This window comes from Thamnophis elegans, chromosome 16 (genome assembly GCF_009769535.1).
Source record: "Thamnophis elegans isolate rThaEle1 chromosome 16, rThaEle1.pri, whole genome shotgun sequence".
Lineage (NCBI taxonomy): Eukaryota > Metazoa > Chordata > Lepidosauria > Squamata > Colubridae > Thamnophis > Thamnophis elegans.
Window position 1 is genome coordinate 10613811 of NC_045556.1, and position 25401 is coordinate 10639211.

Below are 25401 nucleotides of genomic sequence, written 5' to 3' on the forward strand. Positions count from 1 at the left end.
GTTTTGTACCTATGATGCAGCAGAGATGACAAAGGCTGGTTTTATACCAATAGCAAAACTCCCCCGTTGGATTGTATCTTCCACAAGCACAAATGGGACATTGTGAAAAAGCCATATATTTATCAGAAACATACATCAAGATGAAACTGAAACCAGATCCTCATCATTTTAAACTTCTGGGAATTGCAAATCTTTGATTTCTTTTTCTCCTCCATATCTACCCCTTATGTCTACTGATTTGATTTCCGGGTTTGTTTGTTTTTTGAATTTTCTACGAGCCCTTTCTCTTCCAGCAAAGCAAATCAGTCGCAAAGAAGTTTCTACAGCACATTTATTTAGTAGAATTAAGATTCGGGTTAATCAAATAGCCTTTTGAAGCAGGCGACACATTACTTGAGATACTCAGGACGACTGGTAGGAAGGCTTTCAAAATCAGTCACCTAAACTTGAAGGAATTAAATATACACTTCTACAATACAGGACCGATATCAAAGCATATGAAAGTCGATCAATATTTTTGTCCAAACACAGGTGGGTCCTGCCCCGAAGTCTTCAGTTAAACAAGTGGTGGATCATCCTGGATAAAATCCTTCTACCACGGAAAGTACTACTTAAAGCTAAATGTCCAAAAACTGGTTACACGTAAAAGCCAATACCAATTCAAGTTTGTATTAAGAGACAACTTATTTTTTTTTTAAAAAAAAATCTGTTATCCCTGCAGCATTTTTTTTAAAAGATAAGGAATTAAAAACCTGGAAAAGGGGAAAAGGGGGGGGGAATACCTAAGGTAACCAATTCAGGGATCATTAACTTTACAAATTGTGAACATGATCGGCTTTTTTAAAAAAAGAAATTCTGTTGAAAACTCAAGTAGATCAATTTCCTGATGCTCCTTCCGGAGCGTCAGTCAGGAAAGTGAAGAAAACGGCAATGCGGGAAGCTGCGTTCAACGAGGAGCCCGTTCAACCATCAACGGACGCGCAAACAACTTATTGGAAATATTATATTGGCGAGGGAAACCCCCGAACGGAAATGAATGGTGGACGGAAGGATCGGAAGTTTTTCCTAGTGAAAAGAGCCGTGCCGAAGCGGACCCCCGACAGCTCCCCTCGCTGACACTGCACCAAATGCAGATGTTACGGGTCGGAGTGCAAACCGCTCCGTCCCCTTTCGTATCTTACGCTTATTGCTTTGTGGCCCTTTGGCTGCAAGATTAAAAAGGATAAGGCAGCGCGTCTTCCCGGAGGTTGGAAAAAAAAGTTAGGCACTCTGACAATTGGCACAGGGCTTGTTCTCCTCTCGCCTGTAGCTTTGGAGCTGGATGGAGCATTGATAGACGCCAAAGGTAGTCATCAGCAATTTTCTAGCCTTGGACTGGACCTCCTCCCACTTGGGTGAGCTACCAGGAACTGAAAGACAAGAAAGCCACAAAACAAAAACAAAAATAAGAACAACTGTATATATATATTGCAAATGTAACAAAGGCAACAGTAAATATAATGGCTTTCTGTCTGGATGGTCTCTTGGGATGAGCCAATAGACAGAGAAAGGAAGCAGTATGCTTCATCCCATATTTGGGCATATCAGGAGTTGTGACATAAAAATAACACACACATACATACACATACATACATACACATACATACATACACATACATACATACATACACATACATACATACACACACATATATACATACATACATGGCAACTCCACAGTGCTGTACAGTAGAAGCCATTTTAAGGCAGTATGGTAGAAGCCATTTTAAGGCACAACAGGCTGTATCTTAACAGAACACACACCCTGAGGGGTGTTTAGGGGCTCTTATTACCACAATATTTGTTTCCAAAGAGTAAGTCATCTGTGTACCAAGTTTGGTTGAAATTGCTTGAGGCTTTCCAGAGTTATGCTGGAGAAAACAGACACACACACACACACACACACAGCAAGATAGATAGATAGATAGATAGATAGATAGATAGATAGATAGATAGATAGATAGATAGATAGATAGATAGATAGATAGATAGATAGATATAGATAGATAGATGATAGATAGATATCTACAGTAGATATAGAGATATAGATATAGATATGTATGCATGCATTATATGCCTTAATAGCTCTGCCATTATCTTGACAAATGCTTGAGACTGAGGGAAGCAGCTTAAATGAGAATTGATTGTTGTTATAAGCAAACCTGAGGAGTCCCTGGTGGGCTGATCTGTTGGGACTACACAAGCAAATTTCCAACGGTTTATTGATTTGTCCGGTAGGATTGTCTCGGCAGTTGATTTTAGGGTTTCTACCTTGGATTTCCTCTATTTAATGAACCTGTTGAAAGCTTTTCATGTACAAAATTAATGCTCTCCTATTGCTCTCTCTCCTGTTCTTGAGAACAATGGGAAAAATGGAAATATTCTTGAAACATTTCTCCTGTAGATGCCTTCTCTATGGGGCTTGTTGTGATATACTAGCAACTAGTAGCTTGAAGAACTTTCACAAAGCCAAAGATGGAAGGATTGTTCACAAGGAAGCTCCTTTTAGCTCTGCATTCTTACTAGAAGAGGACTTCCTTTCAACCTGTCAGTTCCATCAAGCGACCGAGAACTTGGGCAAGGCCCAATCACTGTCAAGCCATCAATCACTGCCAATCAATGATCAATTGACAGGCCAACCTCCTACACAAACAAACATCATCTTGTCCATGGGTGTCACTCTGACCCATGATGAATTGCTAAATCTTCATCTCAAAACCCTAGTGGGGGGCAAAAAATACAATTCAATCTAAATGTTTGTTTAAAAATTAGTTTTTGACCTGGGATGATCAATTAATTTATCTCTTCCCATCCTTTGCCTGTTTTGTGATTTTTGATGGAGAGCTTTCGATTAAAGCAGTTATCTCTTATTTTACTTTACAAATAGTATCTCATAACTAGGTACTGCCTGAAGCAAGTATTTTAGAAGCAATGGATCAACATCTCTATATATATAAAAGCAAAATACCATTCACGCATCATCACGAAATCTCCAGAACCTTGAAGCCTACAAACTTGAAATTTGGCGTGTATTTTTCGAAATGACCATCAGATCATTAGTATATTATTATATTATTGGAACTCTGTTCCAACTGCCACTTGGGTGTGGGCATGGCCAGCACATGACTCATCTGGCCTGAAGACTGGGAGTTTAGACATTCTACTCCCCCTCCCCATCTGAAAAATGCTCTGATGCTAAGGAGTTAGATTGAGGGAGAGAAATGGAAAAGATAGGAGAGGCTTCTGTGGGGCCAGCCTGAGGGAGAGAAGGGGGAGTGGAGAGGAGAGGCACCTGTGGGTGAGTCTGAGGGAAAGAAGAGGAGAGGTTTCTGTGGGGCAAGCCTGAGGGAGAGAAGGTGGAGAGGAGAGGAGAGGCGTCTGTGAGTGAGCCTGAGGGAAAGAAGAGGAGAGGTTTCTGTGGGACAAGCCTGAGGAAGAGAAGGGGGAGTGGAGAGGAGAGGCGTCTGTGAGTGAGCCTGAGGGAAAGAAGAGGAGAGGTTTCTGTGGGGCAAACGTGACGGAGAGAAGGGGGTAGGAGAGGATCAGTGGGGCCAGCCTGAGGGAGAGAAGGGAATAAGATAGGAGAGGCCTCTGTGGAGCAAGCCTGAGGGAAAGAAGAGGAGAGGCCGATTGTAACTACTTATTAATTTTCAAGTTGTAAGTGTCGATTTATCAAGCCCGATCACATAGTTTCATAGCAGCTAGTTTTACCTAATTGTAGATGGGCGATAGCAATTGTTTTTCCTGACGTTAGAGACCAGATGTACAGGTTTTCCACTGAAAACACGTCTTCCATTTTCATCAACTCTTCTTTAATAAGGTCCACATTTAAATGTCTTGGAACTCCTGCAAACGAAACAAAGAATCAGGAACAGATTATTTTTTTTTGCATTTAGATTGAAAAAATATATGCCATACATGAACAATTCTATAAAAACGATAAAAATAATATAACAGTTGTTTTTGAGTATTTGCTCAAAAGAGCGGAGTTTTGGAGTACTTGTCCTCGTACACACTTGTTTCAGCCTTGCTTAATCATGGAAAGTAATTCATGGAAATTACGGTCTCAATTGTGATCATCCGCCAAGGACTGCCGGTGTATTGTATGAAACAAATCAAACTATCTTTTCTATGTTGATAGCAGGGGTGGGTTTCAACTGGTTCGCGGTGGTCCCTGCGAACCGGTTGGTCAGCGAACCCAGAAGTAAGTAACTTCCGGGAACGGCGAAGGGCGCGCCCGCCCGCGGTCCTTACCTGGTTTTGACGAGTTCTGCGCTTCCACGCATGCGCAGAATGCATACAGCGCCTGCACGATCCTCCAGGAGCAGCTGGAGCGTCGCGCAGACGCTAGTACGCATGCGTGCACTGCACGCGTGCACGAGGACGCCGCCGGCCCCGTTCCAACCGAACCAGTTGGAATGGGGCGAGAAACCCACCCCTGGTTGATAGATCAACATAAAAAAAACAACAACTGCAACAGAGGGCAAGACAAGAAACAATGAATGAAAAATTAATCAAGGAGAGAAGCAACCTGGAATTAAGGAGAATTAATCAATAGAACGGTTTGACTCCAGAAGTTGTAGGTACTGGAGGTTTTTAAGAAAAGCCTGGACAGCCATCAATCTGAAATGGCGTAGGGTCTCCTGCTTGAGCAGAGGGTTGGACTAGAAGACCTTCAAGGTCCCTTCCAGCTCTATTCTGATTCTGATTCTGAACGAAAATGTTTGCATTAAATGTCACAACGCAACTGTATAATCAAATCATCCACATGATGATATCATAAGATGTGCATTGTTATTCAGACTTCTGCTATTTCTGTATACAAACTCACTTGAGAACTGCTACAAAGAGGAGGGTTCAATTTATTTTACACAGCACCAGGAGGCAAGACAAGAAATAATGGATGGAAACGAATCAAGAAGAGGAGCAACCTGGAATTAAGGAGAAACTTCTCAACAGCGAGGACATTTTAACCAGTGGAACAGCTTGCCACCAGAAGTGGTGGGCGCTCCATCACTGAAGATTTTTAAGAAGAGATGGACAGTCACTTGTCTGAAATGGTATAGGGCCGTGATGGCGAACTATGGCATATGTGCCACAAGTGGCACACGGAGCCACATTTGCCGGCACAGCAGCCTTTGTAGCCCTCAGCTCCGGCGCACATGTTCAGACTGGCTAGCTGATTTTTGGGCTTCCGGAGGGCAGGGGGAGTCTGTTTTCACCCGCCCCAGGCTTTAGGAAAGACTCCGGAGTCTAGAGAGGGCGAAAAACAGGACAACAGGACAACTGGAAGTTCGTTCCCGAACTTCCAGTTGGGCCACTGGGCCTTTTTTGCCCTCCCCAGGCTTCAGGAAAGACTCCAGAGCCTAGAGTGGGCGAAAAACAGGACAACCGGAAGTTCGTTCCTGAACTTCCAATTGGGCTGTTGGGCCTTTTTTGCCCTCCCCAGGCTTCAGGAAAGCCTCTGGAGGATGAAAATCTCCCCCCTTGGTGGTTGCATGCGCAGGTGGGTAGGTCGCTGGTGCATGCGCAGGTGGGTGGGCATGTACGGACGCACGACAGCGCGCACACTCACAGTTTTGGCACAGTTTTTAGGGTCTCCTGCTTGGGCAGGAGCTGGACTAGAAGACTTCCAAGGTCTCTTCCAGCTCTATTCTGATTTTGATTCTAAGCTGAAATATTTGTATTAAAAGTCACAACGCAACGGTATGATCAGGTCATCCACACGATGACATCGTAAGATGTGCATTGTTATTCTGACATCATCGAGGCTTGTTCTGGAAGCTGCTGATGCCGAATAAAGTTAGGTTGAGAGTCAGCCATGATCACAGTTTCAGATGCAGAGTATCTGCGGCCCTTTTTTAACCACTTGATAGAGGTCATCCTCGAATTATAGCAGTTTATTTAGTGATCGTTCAAAGTTACAACGGCCCTGAAAAAAATTATTGGCTGTTTCTCACATGACCTTTGCAGCATCTCCCTGGTCACATAATCAACATTCAGACAACTGGCTCTTGACTCATATTTAGGACGGTTGCAGTGTCCCGAGGTCACGTGATTCCCTTTGGCCACTTTCTGACAAACAAAGTCAATGGGGAGGCCAGATCCACTTAATAACTGTGCTACTCACTGGACAACTGCAGTTTCACTCAGATTCACTGACTAACCGTGGGAAGAAACTCATTTAGCAAGTGTCTCACTTAGGGACAGAAATTTGGGGCTCAATTGTGGTCATTAAATCCCTATAGTTGGTAGCAAGCGACACTTGGTAGCAAAATGTCTTTCTAATCCAGTGTTTCTCAACCTTGGCGACTTTAAGTCCTATGGACTTCAACTCCCAGAATTCCCCAGCCAGCGAGAGCTGGCTGGGGGATTCTGGGAGTTGAAGTCCACAGGACTTAAAGTCACCAAGGTTGAGAAACACTGTTCTAATCTAACCCATCAAGTTAATGATGAAAATTTATACACAACTAAGTGTGTGTGTATCATTTTTTTTAAAGCCCTCTGAATTCTCCCTCTTCCCGGTCGCCGGCTGTTTTTAACAGCTCTTACCTTCAAGTACAATTATTCCGGTGTCCCGTATAATCCGAAAGGTTGTGAAAGCCACAAGAACTGAAAATACGTAGGTACATATAGGATCAGCAATCTTGTATTCTGGCTGAAACGAAAAAGATTGAAACCTTATAACAAAAAGTTTGTTTGTTTATTTCATTTGTTTGTTTATTTCATTTATATGCTGCCCTTTTCCCCCGAAGGGGGACTCAGGGCGGCTCACAACTCAAAACCAGGGAAGGGGGGATACAGACAAATTAACAACAACACAAAGTCCCTGGCTATAAATATTTTGAAGGCTTAGAAATGGGGGTGTGGAAGAATTCCATCAGTCAATATTTTAAGAATGTAAGAATCGGGGCCAAATCAATACAACCGCCATAGTTATTCGATTCCTACCCCATCCATTCAATTTTTCATTAAATCGAGTGACTTCATTGTTGTTTTTTTACAACAGTTGAAAACACCCAGAGTTCTTTTGGGGTAAATTTGGGGGGTATATGTCAGACTATTCATAAACTGGCAGGACATGGTAACAAGGTCAGCCAATGTATAGGCATGGCAACTGGATCAGCCAATGGAAACTATTTGGTGACTGAGAGCTATGCCAGATGGCTCAGAGCCTGGGCGTGGCTTACCTATGTAGCTCTGAGTCTGTGCAAGAGAACAAATGTATTAAGCTCTGAACTCTGAACTGAAACCATTCTCTCCTCTTCCAGTGAACCAGCTGTTGGTATTGTATGTTTACCGATGCATTGTATTATATATAAAGAGAAGTTAATGAATCCTGCTGAATCAAGTTACCTGTGTGTGCTTTCCGGATTTGATTTTTGCAACCAACTCTGACAATATACAATATGTGTTTGCAAACTGCAGTTTCTCCACACCGCTTAGGTCAATAAGCTGTACTTACAAGAACCAGTCTTACGGAAGAGGGCTAATTCGTATGTGCTTTTTCCCACAGATAAGTAACACTTTCCTTGTTAAGAAGATACTGGCCAACTCTCTTTTATTTACAACTGAACAACAGGGCCGAGTCTTCCCAAACTTTCCCATGAATAATATTCTTTAACGCAACTTCTTTGCAACTATAATTTGGACCACGAGCGATAAGAAAAGGAACATACAACTGGGGAACAAAGGCCATTTTGTATGCAGGATATTAAATGCCTTGGGGGGTGGGTGGGAGCGTGGAATCAGCTACAGAAGATCACTGAACTGTCCAGATTTTTAAAAAAATACTGATTTATTTAACTACCTTAATGAATCATCCTTGACTGCAGGGCTTGGATGGATAGGCAGTTTGAAAGACAGTTAACCTTTGTACTGTACTGAATGTTTTTGCAAATGGGGCGGAGTAAGCACAGTGCGGTCTGGCTATACAGAAACACCCACATGTTAGAACAGTGTTTCTCAACCTTGGTGACTTTAAGTCCTGTGGACTTTAACTCCCAGAATTCCCCAGCCAGCTATGAAGTCCACAGGACTTAAAGTCACCAAGGTTGAGAAACACTGTGTTAGAATGTGCAGAAATGAATAGATTAATACTCGCTATCAAAGAGAAAGAACAAACTGATTATTATACAAATTGGGAATCATTTTACCGATGGTCAGAGAATAGACATAAGAATTAATAGTGAAAGAAGTTAAGTAAAATATAGAAAATTTATTTATTTATTTAGTTTGTCACTCATGTACAAGATAACAGGAAAGTTTAGACGTGAATAAGGACACAGGAAATGGGTACAAATAAATGGGGACAGTAGGACAGGGACAATAGGCACGCTGGTGTGCTTATGCACACCCCTACTGATCTCTTAGGAATAGGGTGAGCAGAGGTGGGTTCCTACCAGTTCGCACCTATTCGGGAGAACCAGTTCGTCAAATCTACCGAACCGGTTAGAAGAGGTTCCACCAGTGGACCCGGAAAGCAGGCCACACCTACAGAAGAGGTTCAAAAAATTTTTGAAACCCACCACTGGTCCTTGGATGTGATTATTCTACACTATCATGCTCATATTTATAAAACTCAGTGCCTCTGTGAAAGGTAAGGATGACTACTGCGTTTGTGGTGCAATCAGAACATTGTGTGTGTTGAAGTTGTTTTAACGCAAACCAAAGATGCCTTTTAAAAAACAAGTTTACATCATATTCTTATGCATGCCAGTGCTGTGTATGAGGTAATTTAAGGTGGTTCTGACAAGTGTCATCGGCATCTTCATATCCGGTCACATGGGCGGCTATCTATCTATCTATCTATCTATCTATCTATCTATCATCTATCTATCTATCTATCTATCTATCTATCTATCTATCATCTATCTATCATCTATCTATCCATCCATCCATCTATCTATCTATCTATCTATCTATCTATCTATCTAATCTATCTATCATCTATCTATCTATCTATCTATCTATCTATCTATCTATCTATCTATCTATCTATCTATCTATCTATCTATCTATCTACCTACCTACCTACCTACCTACCTACCTACCTACCTACCTACCTATCTACCTACCTACCTATCTATCTCAGAAAATGTCTCACTGAGCTGGGGCCAAAGCAGAAAATACACTATTTTTTTCCAATTATCTCAAACCCTCCTCCTCTTAATTAGTAGCAAACAAGTCTCCAAAAGCCCTGCTTTTGTAATATTTATTAGAAGGAAGGTTAAGAATTCCAGCACAAGAATTCCAACAAATAGTGTTAGTTTAAAATGTGGCAAGTAAATATAGGCAATTTTATGGCATAAATACATCTGGTTCGTTTTTTGGGGCATGTTTATGATAAAGGGAGCAGGAAACCTGCCTCTTTAACAAAACAGTAGATAAAATTCAACTGTCGATTGTTTTTAGTCCCCACTAAGTCTTTATCATCGTTCTGAGAATTAGCTATTCTCCCCCTAAAAAAGGAGGACTTATATAGATACATCACTGAAACTCAGCAGTTATCAATTCCAGCAATGCGTCATACGACACATGTGGTCAGATTCTGATAAGTTTCTCTTCGAAGAAAATCTGCCTTTTCAAAAACACTCTCCCTTTATAGAAATTTAAAAGCAAGTAAAATACTGTTGAATTGTTTACAAAAAAAAACCCAGCCATTTCAGCTCAGTTCCTATCTGAGCAGATACTACATCTCCTGAAACAGATTGGTTCTTCAAGGACTTTCCACCTCACCAAAAAAGAACATTTTGTTTCCTATGCTGAAAAAATCAGAAGTTGGCGCATTCAAAGGAAAATGGAAGGTCTGGGTAAGATGTGGAGTCCTTGGTGCTCTCTGAGCTTGGTTGTTTTCTTGCAGGCATTACGTTGCCAAATAGGATCAGGGGTAGTAGGGAGTGGGGTTTTCTCTCGTTTTGTATTCTAGTGGCCCCTGCCTACTAGCCCTGATGATGTTACTTACCTTGGCAATGAAACGTCTGCAAGAAAACAGTCAAGCTCAGAGACCCCTCATTTCACTACAGAGAGTGATCAATTTGGCATAAGAAACCATTAAAGGTAAAGATTCCCCTCACACACGTGTGCCAATTGTTCCTGACTCTAGGGGGCGGTGCTCATCTCCGTTTCAAAGCCGAAGAGCCAGCGCTGTCCGAAGACGTCTCCGTGATCATGTGGCCGGCATGACTCAGCACCAAAGGCACACGGAACACTGTTATCTTCCCACCAAAGGTGGTTCCTATTTTTTCTACTTGCATTTTTATGTGCTTTCGAACTGCATTTTTGGCAGAAGCTGGGACAAGTAACGGGAGCTCACTCTGTTATGCGGCGCTAGGGATTCGAACCACCTAATTGCCGGCCTTTCTGATCGACAAGCTCAGCAGCTTAGCCAAGGAGCGTCCCTTCTAAGAAACTATTGGTTGCCCTCTAACACCACTGGATGAGATCGCCAGATCCCGCTGCTTTAGCAGAGTAAGGAAGATACTCAGAGATGATTCACACCCTGGTCAGTGTCTCTTCGCACTTCTACCATCAGGTAGAAGACATTGAAGTGTAGACAGCTGAACAAATAGATTTAAAAATAGTTTTTATCCTTGGGCTGTCAGACTTTTAAGCACAACCACAATCACTCCACGCACACGCGGAAACATATGACTATTTTTTCTTTCTTTTTCCCCTAATTACTTGCATAGGGATTATTCTTTATACTATTTATGTTGTTTGTATTTTTTGTCATGGATTGCACCAAGGAGGCTAAAACCAATTTCGTTGTATACATGATGTACAATGACAATAAAGCAGGGGTGAAATCCAGCAGGTTCTGACAGGTTCCGGAGAACCGGTAGCGGAAATTTTGAGTTGTTCAGAGAACTAGCAAATACCATATCAGGCTGGCCCCAGAGTGGGGAGGAAATGGAGATTTTGCAATATCCTTCCCCGAGGAGTGGGGAGGGAATGGGGATTTTGCAGTATCCTTCCCCTGCCACGCCCACCAAGCCACGCCCACAAAACCAGTAGTAAAGAAAATTGAATTTCACCACTGCAATAAAGGCTGTACTATACTATTTCAATCCCGACTCATTCTTCTCTATGGGTTGGAACATTTTTACATGAATAAACCCGTTTCAACATCCCACGGCCGAAGAACCCTAGATCAGAGAGACCCCCCCCCCAGGTCTAAGCGGAGAAACCCTGCCCACCTTAAATCGAATGATGTACGCAGCGACAAGCACGCCAATACTTTGGACCAAGTCTCCCAGGGCGTGGACGAAGGCCGCTCTCACAGCCAAGCTGCCATGGCCGTGACTGTGAGAATGCCCAGGGGCTGCAGCGGAAGAGCCGGAGGGAGGAACTGATGAAGGCGCGTGCGAATGGGAGTGGAGGTGACCAGACTGGCTCAGCAAAAAGCCCATTCTGAAATGACAAGGAGAGGAGAAGAAAAATCCTTTAAAACAGGGAAAGGGCAGCTTTACTTTGGAAATGCCAATGAAACAAAATAAGTTATAGAATTTTGATTATTATTTTTTTAAGTAAGGCTATGCAGTGCATCACAATCAAAGCCAAAGTGGCATTTTTGGTACATTAAAGGTAACTTAACCAGTACATAAGGTAACTATCCAGTCGTGTGGAACTCTAGAGCATCAGTCACCAACTGGTAGTCCGTGAGAAAATTTTGGTGGTCTGCAGAAAAATATTAGCATTTTTTATATTGCACTAAATCCGGGATCCTCAAACTACAGCCCCGGGCCAGATTTGACCCGCCAAAACAATTACTCCTGCTCGCTGAAAGGATGGGGTCCTTCAGGCACTTAGCTTGGCTACCTGTTTAATACCTCCAGCGGCCCTTCCCTCCCTCCCTCCCTTCCTCCCTCCCTCCCTGGGAGTCCAACTGCTTCAGTGAGCAGTGCATGAATCTTTGGCCAAGTTCCCTGAGAGAAGGAGTTTGCAGGGGGCCGATCTAGCATCCGGGCTGGTTACAAGACAAACATTCATTCTTGGCCGTATTTGAGATGCCTAGCTGCAATGGACAGCAAACCTACGGTTAACCCCGGGCGTTTCTCTCTGTTAACAGGAGGCCAAGCTAAGTGCCTGGAATCATTAGTTCATATTAGTGGTCCGCGGGATTTAAAATTATGAATTTAGTGGTCTCTGAGGTCCGAAAGGTTGGTGACTCCTGCTCTAGAGGGTGCTTTCGTTTATTATCCGAGGAAGCCAGAGTTGTCCAAAAATGTTTCTGTGGTCATGTGGCCAGAATGGCTATATATACCAACGTTGCACGGAACGCTGTTACTTTCCCACCAAAGTGGTACCTATTTATTTACTCGCATTTGCATGCTTTCAAACTGCTAGGTTGCCAGGAGTTCAGGCTAGAAGGGGACCACCACCACCCCCGTCACGCAGTGCTTGGGTGTTGAACTGCCAACCTTCAGATCAATGACTCAAGCTTCTTAATCACACAGGCACAACACACAGCACAATTCTTTCTACAGTGACTCCTTGAACCCCAGGAGAGTCACTGGATTTGTCAACAGATGTGAGATTTGTGCCCCTATAAGGCTCTGATGCGGTGGCTCTGTGGCTAAAGCGCTGAGCTTGTCAATCTGAAAGGTCGGCAGTTCGGCGGTTTGAATCCCGAGCGCCGTGTAATGGAGTGAGCTCCCGTTACTTGTCCCAGCTTCTGCCAACCTAGCAGTTCGAAAGCAGGTAAAAATGCAAGTAGAAAAATAGGAATCACCTTTGGTGGGAAGGGAACAGCGTTCCATGCACCTTCGGCATTTAGTCATGCCGGCCACATGACCATGGAGACGTCTTCGGACAGAGCTGGATCTTCGGGTTTGAAAAGGAGATGAGCACCACCCCCTAGAGTCGGGAACGAGTAGCACATATGTGCAAGGGGAACCTTTACCTTAAAGCTCTGAAGCAATTTTTAAAAAATACAAAATGGATCCTAGTTTTCAGCCCAGAAGTCTGAAAAATATCAGTTACTTGTTCGCGGGAACTAATGGGAATCAGCAGTGCTTTATATATATATATCTGCTGGGCCAGACAGCCTATCTGAACATCGTTTCTCCAGAGTTACTTTTGCTCTATTATATTTCACTCTTCCTGCTTATCTGCTGGGCCTGGCCTGCTGCCCATGTTCAAGGAGAAAAAGAAATCCATCCCTATGCTTGCCAAGAAGAATAGCGGGACAGAAATCCCCTCGTCCTCCTTATGCCCCATTATTCAAGTATGCTTTGATCTAAACGAAGCAGCAAGAAAAAAACAAACTTGATCCTCTCCTTGGTAAAGCCGTCTGCTTTCCAAATCCTTTCTTTCTGCTTGGGCAGGGGGGTGGACTAGATGACCTACAAGCTCCCTGTCAACTCTGTTAATCTGCATCTAATCTGTAAATTCAAGAAACTGAGTTTATTTAAATATTTTTTATAACTTTGTATGATTGAGTTCTGTTATTCAATAAAAGAAATTAATCCATGGAAGGTCCTGTATCTTTTTGAGGAATTCTTGGCTCGATCAATTTTGCTACTCAGGTGCAATTGATTAGCCAGGCAAAATGTCTTGTTTAGGGTCCCCTGCTTGGGCAGGGGGTTGGACTAGATGACCTACAAGATCCCTTCCAACTATGTTAATCTGTAATCAGAATTTAGGATACAAAATCTTAGCCAACCCTACGGCTACGAGATGCCATCATGATCAACAGACTTCCCTTTATTAAACACAATCCAGACTTCCCTTTATTAAACACAATTCAGGTTAGATTCGCGGGCAACTGGATGGATCTGAGCATTTACTGGCCAGATCAAGATCAATAGACTATCAATCTTAAATGGAAGGAAAACGATAACTTACATGAGGTTTACTGCGACCCCAACAGCTGCAGTGATGAGCATTACATCTCCATTAATCTCGTAGTCCATGTGGATTGTTCGCTGAACAGCCTCGTATAAGAGGAAAACCATCAGGATGTAAATCAACAGAACACTGAAGATGGCAGATAAAACCTCTGGGAGAAAAGAAAATAAAACACCAACAATTGAAAAAGGAAGCCCAAGTACATCCTCTCAACCTACCGTATTTTTTGGAGTATAAGACGCACCGGAGTATAAGACGCACCAAGGTTTTGAAGAGGCAAATTGTTTTTCGCGAAAACAGGTCCGTTTTTGTTTTTAAAAACAGCATGAATAGCCCTTAGGAGGCTTATAGAGTGTTCCTGGGAGGCGGGGGGGAGAATTGAGCAAAAAAACGACCCTTTTTTGCTCATTTCTGCCCCTCCCCAGTCCCCAGGAGCACTCTGTAAGGCTCCTAAAGGCTCTGCATGGCCATTTTGGTGAAGGGGCCGGGGTTTCAGGAGGCAAAATATGCTGTATTCAGTGTATAAGACACACCCAGATTTTCAGCCTCTTTTTTGAGGGAAAAAGATGCGTCTTATACTCTGAAAAATATGGTAACTGTCAACTCTGAAGCTGGCCGGACTGAGGCCACCTTTGAGGCTTCAGTGTTGCCACAATGGAGATGAGGGTTACAGAGGCCGGGGAGTAGAGGTAGCTTGGGGTGGGGTGGGGATTGTACCCAAAACAAAATAGTTTCCTCTAGGAACCAAGGACATTTGAACAGGTGGCTGGAGAGAGGAGGAGTGAAGTTACCAAGCAACCGGACAGCACTTTGATTGGACCATGTGACTAATTGTTTGGGAAGAGGGGGGAAACTTTTACCGTTAGAGTCAGTTTTCACCAGTTCGTGCCTACATGATGTATCCAAATAAAACTATTCTTTAAGGAATCTACCTGCTTCGGAGTTCTGTTTGCTATGGGGATGTTATTAATCAGCATAACACACACACTCTGGTGTGTGTCCCACTGTAACCACACTAGAACTCTGCCACGTTGGTTAACCAGGGGTGCATTATCAACAAGTGTCGTTATCGTAGCTTTTTGGATCGTTTCAAAGAATCAGGTCTGAGAGGGTTATTTAGAACTGCATACAATAGGAAACCCTCTATTAAAAAAAATAAAGCATAATTCCAATTTTCATAGCGAGCAAAGGCATTGAAACGAAGGGAAGAGAAGAGGTACAAAGTCTGTTTTTAGCAGAGTCGCATTTCACAAACTCGGCCTGCCAGGTTTTCAACTCTACGATTGAGAGGTTTCCCTCTCCCCTATGATAACGACCCCATCAATTCACGTATTAAAGCCGCACTGTACTTTACTGTAGAACAGGAGGCCGTCCTGGATCTCCGACAACACACAGCTTTGGCAGCTGCGCAACTTTTCTTTCAAGAGTTCTTAATTTTCTTGAATGAACATCCTTATGACTGAAACACAAGCCCACCCGGAGCTAAAAGCTGTTTGCAAAGGCATGCGGATGCACACCCCAGCGCTTGAGTTTCAATGCGCACCTCCTACAGGACGTTAAAGAAGGGAGGGGGGGTGAGGATGCTGAAAAAAAGGTTCCACCACAAATGCGCGAACGACAAAAGCGTGGCTGACTAAACCACGGTGACAAAACCGCGCCGACAAAACCGCGCAGACGAATGAGCGCTGAAGCGCGCCAACAGCGCGCCGACAGAAGCGCGCTGTAACCTAAACCTAACCCTAAACCTAACCCTAAACCTAACCCTAACCCTAAACCTAACTCTAAACCTAAACCTTACCTTAACTTAAATCGCGCTTCTGTCGGCGCACTGTTGTTGGCGCGCTTTTGACATCGCGGTTTTAGCGCCGCGGTTTTGTCGGCACGCTTTTGACGTTCGCGCTTTTGTCAGGTCACAGAAAAAAATCTAACGACAGCTTTAGAAAACAGAATCCTTATAAACCAGTGATGGCGAACCTTTTCGGTGCAAAGTGCCTAATATGAATGTTCCTGCATGTGTGCGCTAGAGTGTCAGAAACCTGAAGACCAGTGTGCATGTACCCAAAGACCATTTGGGCCATGTTCTGGCCGTTTTTGGGTGCTCTGAAAACCGGCCTGAAACTGGCCTGAAAAACGCCTGGAAAAACAGCCTGTTTTGGGGAACAGTTTTGGCTGGTTTTTTTCAGGCCATTTTCTGGTGCTCCGGCACCTGCAAAGGCTAGCTGGCTGGTGCGTATGTGCGTGTCTGAAACCAGAAGAGCAGCTGGCGATGGCACATGTGCACATAGAGAGGGCTCTGCGTGCCACTTCTGGCACGCATGCCATCAGGGCTACAAACAGTGGATTGAATCATGTGAGCGGAAACTCACCTAGCAGAGGCCTGAAGGAGCAAAATCAAACCAGCACATCTAATTGAAAAAATATTTCTCTTCTTTCTCCTTGGTGCAATGACTTCCCCTTCTAAGACTAGTGTGACTGTATTTTTAGAAACTTCTTGTAAAGACCGATGAGGGTTTTTTCCCTAGGCGAACCCTAATCCAAGAACATCCCATCTGTTCATTCATCCCCTGGGACAGGACGAACAGATAGGGAACGGGCAGGTTTTTTCGAACTATTTTAGACTGCGATTCCAACCATCCCTTTATCCATTCTGACTGTGTCTGGTGGGACTAGAAATCTAAAACATGTTGTGGACACCGCGCTGTTCAATCCTTCGGTACGGATTTTGGGAGATGTTAGTCCCACTGAAATATATGGGTTAAAGTAAAGTTATTATTTGTTTTTTTTCCCCAAAAAAGTTATTATTTGTTGGTATAGTAGTCACGGGCGCACAGGCCCAAACTGAAAGGTATGCACGCATTCATGGACATACTTGCATGTTTGAATGTGCGCTTGTGCAACAGAGACCTGAAAACCAGCTGTCTGACAGGAGGTGGGACATCCCAACACCGACAGTGCAGCAAGAGACAAGATCTTTTCCTTTTGTGAGCTTCATTTGCAGCCCATAAGCTGACTCTGTAAACCGCTTAGAGAGGGCTGTAAAGCACTGTGAAGCGGTATATAAGTCTAAGTGCTGTTGCTATTGCTATGATAGGATTCCACCCTGCAAACGCAAGTTACTTAACCAGCATTTCAAACATAGGGCTAGTTTTCCTTTCAATCAGATGCAATTTGGATCAGAATTGGAAGACCAATCAAAAATAAACAACAGAAACTCTCTGTATCTAAAATCATATTCTCCGAATTGTGGGCGGGAAAGAGAGGCTTTCAAATGAAACATACATATGATCCACAGCATGAGACCCAAGGCATCATTAACCATTATGAGGATCTACATGTACTGCATATCTTCAACATTTCAACATTACTTCTCTTGGTTCCTGGAAGGCTGATTCTTGGGTAAACAAATACCAAACTGGAGTAGCTACTAGCACCTGAATCATACCTCATGGTGAAAGATCTGCCTACAGAAACTGACATCACAATAAATCTCTCTGGGCTGCAAAGAGATATACCCAAGATGTTTACTTATGCTGAAGAGTTACAAGGAAGTACACAGAACAGGCATAAACATACCGGAATCAGTGAATATGGTTATTTTTTCCCCCAGCTGTCTCCGCCTGTGCCGAATCCTTAAGTCAACAGCTCAAAAGGGATCTCGCAAATTACCATTTTTTATAGAGATACGATATTGTTAGCCTCGGTGGCGCAGTGGTTAGAGTGCAGTACTGTAGGCTACTTCTGCTGCCTGCCTGCAATTTGGCAGTTCGAATCTCACCAGGCTCAAGGTTGATTCAGCCTTCCATCTTTCCAAGGTGGGTCAAATGAGGACCGATTGTTGGAGGCAAGAGGCTGACTCTGTAAAACCGCTTAGAGAGGGTTGTAAAAGCACTGTAAAGCAGTATGTAAGTCTAAATGCTATCCATCTACCACTTTCTTATCAAAATAAACAGCTGTTTTACCCTGGCATCTTGTTAGATCACATCAACTCTGGCAGGGCAATTGGGAACTGCAGCTTGATGCAGATGGAGGGCAACCCAATCGGAGAAAATAAACGGAAGAAACTTTCACTGCCAACCGGCACAGGCGGGGGACAGCGGGATAATTAAAAAAGCCTCCTACCTAATCGATGGAATCCAAAGGTGAATTTTTTCGTGGGCGCTTTCGCAGAGAGCCACAAAGCAAGAAGAGTCAAAATAATGCTGCTGAGATCCGTCAACATGTGCAGCGCATCCGTCATGATAGCTAGGCTGTTGGCAACGTATCCACCTTAATAGAGAAGTTTAAAAGGAGGAAAGAAACGTTAGATATATTGACGTATTACCTACACACACACACACACAAAACCCCACATATATTCAAGCAAGGAGTTGCATCAGCTTCTGTGCTTGAAGTGGAAAAGAATGAAACTTTGATTTGGGGTTTTACCGAGTAGATCAGTGGTTCCCAAACTTGGCAACTTTAAGACTTGTGGACTTCAACTTCCAGAATTCTCCAGCCAGCTCCAGAATTCTGGGAGTTGAAGTCCACAAGTCTTAAAGTTGCCAAGTTTGGGAACCACTGGAGTAGATTGATAGATCTTTACAGAAATGGCTGGTTCATATGAAAAAGCCAAAAGTTGTCATTTGATGTCAATGTCTTATTTTACTGTAAGAGAAAGACTCGGAAGTCAATGCTTCTTTTTCTTTCTTTTTTTCTTATCCTTCCTCACTTCTCATCCTTTTTCCTCCCCACTGCTTTTCTATTTACTTTTGTATTTTATATTTTACAATGTTTTCTAACTCAATAAAATGGTAAACTGGGGGGAGGGGGGAATCACACCTTCCCAAAACATCTGATGGTGATGATTGTTCTGACTGAGGCTTCCCGAGAGCATGAAGCAAACTCCTGGTCCCGCTAAAAACCCCTTTTATTAATTGACTGTGAATTCTGCTCATTCACATCCAGCAAAGTCTTTCGAGGGAGGATTTACAGTCACAGACCTTATCTGGCTTGGAGAGCTACTAGGCTCATATCTGCAAAAGTTTGGCAAGGAGTCTTGGAGAGTCACGAACCAATTAAGCGAACTAATTGTCTCCTGCAAACTCCACTCCCCTTTTTGCTCCTCTGTTATTTCCTCTGAGAGGGACTATTCATCGTCCTGTGGCCTTACTCCCAAGTCGACCCCTGTTCTTTAGCCGTTCCCTTTGTCGGGCAACTCTGCACATGCGCACCCTGGGAACAGGCTCCAGCTGTTTGTCTGCCTCACTGATGTCTGGCTCTGAAGGCAGCTGATAACTGTCAGACGGCTCTGGCCCCCTCTCTGCCTCTGATGCAGAGCCCTCATCAGAGCCTTCCCCAGACTCCAGGACTGGCCCATGTTCCTCCCCAACCTCCTCACTGTCCGAATGTGCTGCCAGTTTTGCTGACCCCTGGTGGGCCACAACAATGATGTTTTCCATTCAGTTGTATTCACATCTGGGCGATTCTATGGGCCAGGTCTCTCCGCATATTCCAATCTTCCAAAACATCGATTGTGCAACAGATCATTGCCACACAACCACAGATTATATTATAACATACACATTGGAGAGTGAGGAATGGACAACGATCACAATAGCTCCAATCATATATATTTTTGACTGTTATAAACCACGTTTTAATATCCTCAGCAGGAAATCACCCTAGGTAGCAATCACCATACTGCTCAGTATATTTCATAACTTATTTCTGAAAAAGCACCAATGTCCCTCAAAGGACTCGATTCTTTAAACATTGAGAATTCAGAACTGGTCTTTAAACTAGCAATTTCCAGAAGATTTATATCCTGTAATTAAATGGCTCTAGCTACAGGTTTTAATTCCTGGGCACGTTTCATTCGCAGGAAGGATTTAAAATAAACTTAGCCCCCCCGCCTTTCTTTTTTTTTTCTTTTCTGTTTCAACTTACAAAAAAAATTTTTTTTAAAAAAATAGTACTTTTAAGACACCGCCTCAATTTGGCAGGCATGGGGGGTCAAGAGACAGGGGCCTCTAACTTTTTCAGAATTGCTCTAAAGTAAGCAAAGCAGTCCAGCCCGATCCACGAAAGGTGGAACAGAGAACCTTTGATAAATTAAATGATTTATTTTCCTCAAAGCTCAACCTCTCACACCAGCCGCGCGCAAGATGATGTGGTGTGTAGGATTATTTAATAGGCACATCCTCTTTCTGTGATTAAAGGAGGCCTGAAACCGGGGAAGGAGAAGCAGAAGTTAACTGGGCAATTTGCATTCTTGGGGCACAAACGGAACACACCGATCTGCGGTGGTACAGATTTTGAGAACAACAACTTATACCATCTGGCGGGTCTTAGATTTGGGTTTGTAGAAAGGCTTGCCTGGCTGCTGCCTCTCTCTAAAAGCACAAAAGAGGCTTGTGAACGTCTGTCTGTCTCGTCCCACCCCCACCCCCCCAATAACGGGTTTGATGCCTCACAGCAACCTTCAATGAACCATGAAGGACAAGAGTCCACGTCATGGAAAGCAGACCTTCAGAAGAATCTCAGGAGAGGCAAAGTGTGATGTTGTGGCCCGCCAGCAGAGCTGGCAGCAGATTCGGACAGTGAGGAGGTTGGGGAGGGACATGGGCCAGTCCTGGAGTCTGGGGAAGGCTCTGATGAGGGCTCCGTGTCGGAGGCAGAAAGGGGGCCAGGGCCGTCTGACAGTTATCAGCTGCCTTTGGAGTCAGACATCAGTGGGGTAGACGACCAGCTGGAGCCTGTTCCCAGTGTGCGCATGCGCAGAGTTGTCAGACGAAAGGAACAGCTAAAGAACAGGGGTCAACTTGGGAATAAGGCCACAGGTGGGCGATGAATGGCCCCTCCCAGAGGAAATAAAAGAGGAGCGAAAGGGGAGTGGAGTTTGCAGGAGACAATTACTTTGCTTAATTGGTTTGTGACTCTCCGAGACTCCTTGCCAAGTTTTGCATATATCGGCCTGGCAGCTCTCCAAGCCAGATAAGGTCTGTGACTGTAAATCCTCCCTTGAAAGACTTTGCTGAATGAGCAGAATTCACAGTAAATTAATAATGTTTGTCGGGACAAGGAGTTTGCTTCAGGTTCTTGGGAAGCCTCAGTCAGAACAAGAGAAAACAAACAGGGATTGTGAGGGGGGGGGAGAAGCAAGGGGAGACACAGTTGTGAAGGTGAAGCAGTCCGAAATGGTTCTCAGCGGGCCTCAGAAAGTTCATCGAGTTAATCCATCCTTGATTCCTTGCATTGAACCATTTTTACTGCACCAAACATACAAGAAGGCTTCAGTCTATTTTAGTTAACCTGGTTACTGGACAACTTTCTTGACTGGAGGGATACGGTCAAATAAGGACATACTGCTCACGAAAACCAGGGCGCAACCTCCGGAAGCAATTTTTAATAGCAAATGGAAAGCTGATGAAGTATCTGTCTGAAAGTCTATTTATTAATGATTTGTAATTTTAAAAAAATGGATGGCATGAAATCAAATCTGGTCTATCCAGGTCTCGAGCATCCCATATGGCCCTTTGTTAGGAGAACAGCTGTTAGCTTACGGTAGCAAAAATCAGTATGAGCCGATAGCATCTTCTTCAACCAACAAGTTTTATTAAAACCACAAGCTTCTCTTTTTTCTAAGGCTTATTTTTTTTTAAGTGCTAATCAGAAAAGGCACCACAAAATTCCTCCTCTTTTGGGGCTGTAATTCCATCTACTGAAAGGCCAGACGCAAGAAACCTGGATCCAGGATTCGGTAATCTCCTCTAGACTATATATAATATTAGAAACCACCTTTCTATTGTACTGAAACTAAATCATCAACGTGGCTTACTTGCTCAACGTTTTTTAATGAGCTTCTGTTGTGTAACTCCAGCTGATTTGCAGGCTTAGTTAGTAAATGAAAAACCAATCAGGAGTTAGCGTAAGATAGGAACACAACCTTGGGGGTATCTCAATTCGGAAACTGTCAAGACCAAGCTACGTACTGGGATTACACTGGGTAGGAGAACGTGGGTAGTCAAAGGCCACATTATTCAGTTGAACTACTCCACACAATGACGGATCAAAAAACAGCCTCTCTTTTGCTGCGGGAAGTTTTTGCTTACTTAAGACATTCTCTAAATCCACTGTCCTGTTGCAATGCCAGCTTGCCAATTTCACAGTGGCCCTGATCCTCCTGCCCGAGAAAATAACTAAACAGCTCTTCCACGGAACCCCCTGCCTTACAAAACAACCTCCTTCCACCCCATTCCCACCTACCCACCCCCAGTCCCGTGCCTGCAGGGCACTCTTACCTACGAGCTCTCCCGTCATAAAGAGAAGGTACAGAATGGCAGCTAAAGCCAGCCGCCTCTTGACCTTCTTCTGCTTTGACAGTTCCCTTCGCTGGGTACAGTGGTTGCAAGGGTCCGTCAGGGGTCCGACTGCAGCACTTCGCAACGCGATGTCCCTGTCCAGCAAGGACTCATCATCGGAGTGAGGCCCCACGTAGGCCCCGTTGGCCGACGGGCCGGCTGCATCGTCCGAAACCACCACTTGAAGTTTCTTGAAGCGGGGAAAGTCTTCCTCCCCAATCTCGTCCGAAAAATCAAAGGCACTGCAGTCGTTCAGAAACAAGGAATCATTGTTCTTCCTCAGGACCGACTTGAGGCGATTCCAGATGCTGGGGCCAGCCATTGCAGGCGGTCGGGTTCTAGAAACACAGCTGGATGCCCCTGGTACCGAGGGCCGGGCTGTCTGCCTCGGGGCAACTATATCTCTGCCATGCCTTGGCTGTGTTCGCCCACCTGTGTTCTCTTCTAGGCGGAAGCGTCCAACCAGGGCAGTTTCATTGAGGAATTAAAACTGGGAAAGGCAAGGAGAGGCATGTTAGGAAGTCAATGGGAAGTTTTGGCCCTCCACCCAAGCCCCCAGCCACGCCAAGGTGAGGATGTCCCTCCCCAATCCGACACATCACAAAATCTAGAAAGGTACGTCAATACAACTATACAACTATATGGAGATATAAATAAGGAATACTATTATAAGTGTTAATATTATGTTTGTTACATTATAGGACAAGGTTATAGTGAGAGGAAGGCAACGCAGAAGGGAAGAACTATAAAAGCTAAGGAAAGCCGATATAGAAAGCTGTAAAATTACTGTACATTGTTGTGTATGTTCTGTGTTTTGTTTTGTCTTATTGTTTTTTTTTCCTTTGCTGTGTCTTTCCTATTGTTTTTAAAGATCAAAACATTTAATAAAAATTATTTTAAAAAAATAGAAAGGTACCCCAATACCTATGTGGGTGATAGATTAGCAATAGCCCTTAGACTTATATACAGCTTGACACTGCTTTACAGCCCCCTCTAAGCTGTTTACAGAGTCAGCCTACTGCCCCCCCCCCCCAACAATCTGGGTCCTATTGCAGCCAGGAAGCAATAGCTACAGACTTATATACCGCTTCACAGCGCCCTCTCCAAGCCCTTCACAAAGGCATCCCATCTCCCCCAACAACCTGGTTCCTCGCTTTTACAGACCTCGGAAGGATGGAAGGCTTGAGCGATGCCCAGCAATGAACTTGCCCCAGCGCGTTTGACCCAATTGTTGCCCCGAGGGTGTTTGGGGGAGCTGGGAGGGGGGGGGGGATAAGGCCGGCGGTCTGTCCGATGCCTCTGGAAGGCAGGCAGCAGTAGATGTGGGGCAACCAGGACGGGTATCACGCCTTGATGTTTCAAACTCTGGGCATTCTAACCAGGCAGGTTGGACGACTCCCACCGTCAAGCTGGCTAAGAATAACTCACCCGGGCGCGGAGCTCCAGAAAACGCCCCTCGACGGACTCCCGGGGCTTGGAGAGAATCAGGTGGGAGTGGGAGCCCTCTGGACGTGCTCCCTGGAGGCGGGGTGAAGAGAATCGGGTGGGAGTGGGAGCCCCTGGACTGCTCCCGGGGGTGGGTGGGCTAGGGGACAATCGGGTGGGAGTGGGAGCCCCTGGACATTCTACCGGGCAATTGGATGGAAGTGGGAGTGGGAGCCCCTGGACTGCTCCCGGTGGGGGGGGCTTGGGGAGAATCGGGTGGGAGTGGGAGCCCTCTGGACGTGCTCCCTGGAGGCGGGGTGAAGAGAATCGGGTGGGAGTGGGAGCCCCTGGACTGCTCCCGGGGGTGGGTGGGCTAGGGGACAATCGGGTGGGAGTGGGAGCCCCTGGACATTCTACCGGGCAATTGGATGGAAGTGGGAGTGGGAGCCCCTGGACTGCTCCCGGTGGGGGGGGCTTGGGGAGAATCGGGTGGGAGTGGGAGCCCTCTGGACGTGCTCCCTGGAGGCGGGGTGAAGAGAATCGGGTGGGAGTGGGAGCCCCTGGACTGCTCCCGGGGGTGGGTGGGCTAGGGGACAATCGGGTGGGAGTGGGAGCCCCTGGACATTCTACCGGGCAATTGGATGGAAGTGGGAGTGGGAGCCCCTGGACTGCTCCCGGTGGGGGGGGCTTGGGGAGAATCGGGTGGGAGTGGGAGCCCCTGGACTGCTCCCGGGGGGGGGGCTAGGGGGCAATCGGGTGGGAGTGGGAGCCCCTGGACGTGCTCCTGGGGCTTGGAGATTATCGGGTGGAAGTGGAAATGGGAGTCCCTCAATGAGCTCCCGGGGCTTGGGGAGAACCGGGTGGGGGCCTCTCGACCGGCTCCCGGGGTTTGGGAAGAGCCGGGAAGTGGGGGTGGGGGGGGAAGCCCGCCGACCTTGCTCTACCTGCAAGCGGAGAAGGAGGTGCCCGCCGCGGGGAAGAGCTCCGTGCCTCCAGGGCCATCTCCTCCTCTTCCTCCTCCTCCTCCTGGAGTCGGCGGCGGGGAAGCGCAGGGCCAGGAATTCCTGCGCTTTCCTCCAGCGCCGAGAAGCGACGAGTGGCGCTGGGGCAGAGCCAGGCTGCTGCCCGGAGATTAGCCAGAGAGGGTGTGGGCTGCTGGCGAAGAAGAGGCATGCCTGAATAGTCATTCATTCACGCAGTCCTTGGCCGCCGAGGGCTGCGGGCTCGCTCCATCCTAAGCCTGGGTGCAAGGCAAAAGACGCCCAAGGCTTCAGGCTTGCTCGCCCACAAGCACGCGTGGATCGCTGCACACGCATGCACGCACACACCCCGAGAGACACAACCAAGCGAGGCCCGGGTGGAAGAGGTGGAGAAAAATAATAATAATAATAATAATAATAATAATAATAATAATAATAATAATAATAATAATAATAATAATAATAATAAGGAATGAATCCTGCTTCTTCTGGCTGCTTCCTTTTAATGCCAGCCTGGCAGCCTCGTCTTCATTTTGTGGGGGGAGAAATGCCTCTCCGCCTCTTCCTTGGTTCCTTTGCAAAGGCGAAGCCTCTTCCTCCCCACCCGAAAAGATCCGCCCGCCCGCTCCCCCCACCCCCGGGATGGGCCAGCTGGAGAGGAGGCAGCCCTCCCGCCCGGCGTTTTTTCAAGGGGGTGGAGGGGGAGAGCCGCCCCTCCCCTCCCCCGCCTCTTCCCACGTGCGCCGATCCTCTGACATCGCGCCAGC

At 45.5% G+C, this 25401-nt stretch overlaps 1 protein-coding gene across 2 annotated transcripts; it reads right to left on the reverse strand.

Annotated features, from left to right (window-relative positions):
* Window positions 1-265: 265 nt before the first annotated feature.
* Window positions 266-25190, reverse strand: SLC30A4 (solute carrier family 30 member 4). Of its 2 annotated transcripts, none has more exons than XM_032233425.1 (8): window positions 24599-25190; window positions 22170-22719; window positions 18010-18156; window positions 13888-14041; window positions 11238-11451; window positions 6592-6697; window positions 3751-3885; window positions 266-1409 (listed from the first exon to the last, which is right to left on the reverse strand). In XM_032233425.1, exons 2-8 carry the CDS (start codon window positions 22549-22551, stop codon window positions 1261-1263), a joined length of 1287 nt encoding a protein of 428 aa, XP_032089316.1. In that variant the 5' UTR covers window positions 22552-22719; window positions 24599-25190; the 3' UTR covers window positions 266-1260. The 2 variants fall into 2 exon arrangements, with proteins under 2 accessions (XP_032089316.1, XP_032089317.1); XM_032233426.1 differs by lacking the exon at window positions 24599-25190 and adding an exon at window positions 23658-24580.
* Between the last annotated feature and the right edge of the window lie 211 nt (window positions 25191-25401).

Bases quoted from the DNA above. Each gene is read 5' to 3' on its own strand.
- SLC30A4 (XM_032233425.1), bottom strand. From the start codon at position 22,551: ATGGCTGGCCCCAGCATCTGGAATCGCCTCAAGTCGGTCCTGAGGAAG. The intron at 18,157-22,169 runs GTAAGAGTGCCC...TTCTCTATTAAG, and splicing joins TATGACGGGAGAGCTCGTAG to GTGGATACGTTGCCAACAGC. The intron at 6,698-11,237 runs GTGGGCAGGGTT...TTTTCGTTTCAG, and splicing joins CGTACATCATTCGATTTAAG to CCAGAATACAAGATTGCTGA.